The 2,982-nt window shown below is 35.1% G+C and overlaps 1 protein-coding gene across 1 annotated transcript; it reads right to left on the bottom strand.

Annotated features, from left to right (window-relative positions):
* Positions 1–930: 930 nt before the first annotated feature.
* Positions 931–2,116, bottom strand: LOC124893422. Its single transcript, XM_047404426.1, has 3 exons — positions 1,825–2,116; positions 1,556–1,667; positions 931–1,498 (listed from the first exon to the last, which is right to left on the bottom strand). Exons 1-3 carry the CDS (start codon positions 2,114–2,116, stop codon positions 931–933), a joined length of 972 nt encoding a protein of 323 aa, XP_047260382.1.
* Between the last annotated feature and the right edge of the window lie 866 nt (positions 2,117–2,982).

The following is a 2,982-nucleotide window of genomic DNA, read 5'->3' as shown; positions in this document are numbered from 1 at the left end:
ACCACCTCTTCTGAGTCTTGTTTCCCCCTCTTCTGATCTAGCAGCTATATAAGTCAGTTGTGTGCTTAGGCATGGACCAACTGTAACTATTGATGTTGAGAAAGAGTTTTCGGAGTTGAGCTGTATACTTGCAATGCATAAATAATTGACTATTAGTCTCCCCTGTCAAGTTGCATAGAAAGCATCAAGGGACTAGCGTCTTTCCTTTCCTCTGAAGGACGTCTTGGGTGCTCTTTTGATCACTAGCCAAGTGAAATACTTCACCTTTGTAGGACTCAAGCCTCTCCATATGATCTTTCATTGATAGTTATTATTTCCAGGTCCCCCTTGTATCCCTTTTTTGTATGCACTATTTTTGGAGAGAAAAACAGATCTTAACAAAGAAAAGAAAGAGCAAAAAGCATTGTAAAGTTTCATTGATCACTAGCACATTTATACATAAGAACATAACTGAAAAAGCTCAATAAAATGAGTAAAATAAGCTATCATTATTTCTAATAATTATGACTTAAAGATAAGAAAAAGTAATAAAGTTGATTTTGCATGATTGCAGCCTTATTTAATAAATTTAAATCCTACTTTAAATCTATATTTACAGGAGCTAGTACAACTAATCTGCAGCTTTTGAAGCACTAATCTTAACACTCTTCCTTGATTCAAGAGTTGTAACACCAAGTCTTTCTCCGAGAAACTCGAATCTTGCTCTAAGTAGAGACTTAGTTGGCAATTTATTTAGTAGAAATATTGCGATATTGGTAGCTTCATCCCAAAATTTCTTTAGTAGCCCTTTCTCATGGAGCAAACACCTTGTCATCTCCATTAGCATCCTATTTTTCTTTTCCACTACTCTGTTTTGTTGAGGAATATAGGGTGTCGTTAGTTGATGCATGATTCCCTTTAAAGATGATGTTTTCTGAGGTGTTCCTACATCTATGTGAACAAGTTATAGCTTATTCTTTGTCCTCCATGATGAATCCTGAAAAGGAAGCCTTGTTTGCTTCCCATACTGACAAGCTTCACAAGCAGGTAGATTTTCTTAAGGCTCGAGAAACCTTCTGCTAGTTGATTTTCTTTCATGAAGAGTATGGCATCATGATGATAACATTCGAATATTTTGTTGCATAACTCAGAATCATTTTCCAACCTAGCATTTGTTGCTTGCTTTTCGTCCAATAGATTCAAGGAAAAACTCCTTCCTCTTATCTTGACCTTGAACATCTCCGTATTAACAAAATCCTTTATGACACATGATTTTTCTTCAAACAATACTTTGAAACCATTTTCAAGTAGCTGCCCAACAATTAAGAGGTTTTGATCAAGATCAGAAACAAAGAAAACACTAGTTGTAAGTTTCAAACCTGTAGGGCTTTGAATTGTAATTATTCCTTTGCCTTTTGCATCAAGATATTCTCCATTTCCAATTTTGACTTTGGAAATAACAAATCTATCTAGTTCTTTAAAGAGCTTTTGATCACTGGTCATATGATTTGTGCATCCGCTATCAATCAATCAATTTTTAGAAGTGTTTTTGCTAGAAAAACAAGTTGCTACAAACAATTGCTCTTCTCCATATTGATTTACAGCAGCCTTGGCTTCTTCTTGTTGCATTTGTGACTTGCATACCCTCTCCACATGGCCCAGTTGACCACATTTGTTGCACTTGACATCTGGTCTCCACCAACATTTCTGTTGAGAGTGATTTGTTTTTTTTGCAATGAGGGTAGGGTGGATTACTTCCTCCCTTGTTGTAATTATATCCTTGCCTTTGCTTCTGGTTTTTTTCCCCCTCGTATGACTCATTCTATGATTTAGCTTGAAAAGCACCTTCAACAGACCCTTCTTTCCTCATTATTCTTCTTTGCTCCAATGCATGCAAAGTATTAACAAGTTCTGCCAAGGTAATGCTTGACAGATTCTTAGAATTCTCTAAAAAAGAGATTGTGGCTTCATATTTCTTAGGAAGTGTGATAAGAATTTTTTGAGCAATTCTTTCATCAATAAAATCCTTACCAAACAATCTCACCTTGTTAGCTAAGTCAAGTGGTTGATCTGCATAATCTTTTATGATTTCTGATTCTTTCATTCTCTTCATTTCAAATTCCCGAATCAAATTCATCACTTGCATATTTTGAACTCTTTCGTTTCCTTGGTATTCCTTTTCAAGATACTCTCAAATTTCTACAACAGACTTCATTTTCATAATTCTGGTAAGAATTAAAGGAGATACCGATATCATTGGCCTAGACCTATTTCTCCAACCGATATTCGATATCATTGCCCAAAGGCATTGCTTTGGGCAATGATACCGATATCATTGGCCTAGACCTATTTCTCCAACCGATATCCGATATCATTGCCTAAAGGCATGCTTTCGTTTTGGCTTTTCTTGTCTTTCTCTCCTTGATGTCTCATCTGATTCACTATTGGATTATCTCCAAGAGAAGTTACTTCATAGTAGGAGTTACTTCATAGTCCTATTCTACTACTTCCCATATATCCAGTGCTTCAAGATGAACCGTCATTCTAATTGCCCAAGCTTGATAATTCTCACCATTGAAGACGGGTGGAATTAGAAAGCTTGTTTCAGAATTCATTTTCTATAAACTATTTTAGATAACAGTTTAAAGAATGGTTATATAGAAAGAACTTGTGTTTTTTATTCACTCTCTTCTCACAGGTCCCTCAAGATGGTAATGCTTTGATACCAATCTGTTGGAGAGAAAAACATATCTTAACAAAGAAAAGAAAGAGCAAAAAGCATTGTAAAGTTTCATTGATCACTGCCACATTTATACATAAGAACATAACTGCAAAAACTCAATAAAATGAGTAAAATAAGCTACCATATTTCTAATAATTATGACCTAAAGTTGATTTTGCATGATTGCAGCCTCATTTAATAAATTCAAATCCTACTTTAAAGTTGTATTTACAGTAGCTAGTACAACTAATCTGCAGCTTTTGAGGCACTAATCTTAACAA

Source organism: Capsicum annuum, unplaced genomic scaffold (genome assembly GCF_002878395.1).
Source record: "Capsicum annuum cultivar UCD-10X-F1 unplaced genomic scaffold, UCD10Xv1.1 ctg59275, whole genome shotgun sequence".
NCBI classification, from domain to species: Eukaryota; Viridiplantae; Streptophyta; class Magnoliopsida; order Solanales; family Solanaceae; genus Capsicum; species Capsicum annuum.
Note: the sequence above shows the minus strand (reverse complement) of the source record. Positions and strands in the feature narration are given on the sequence as shown.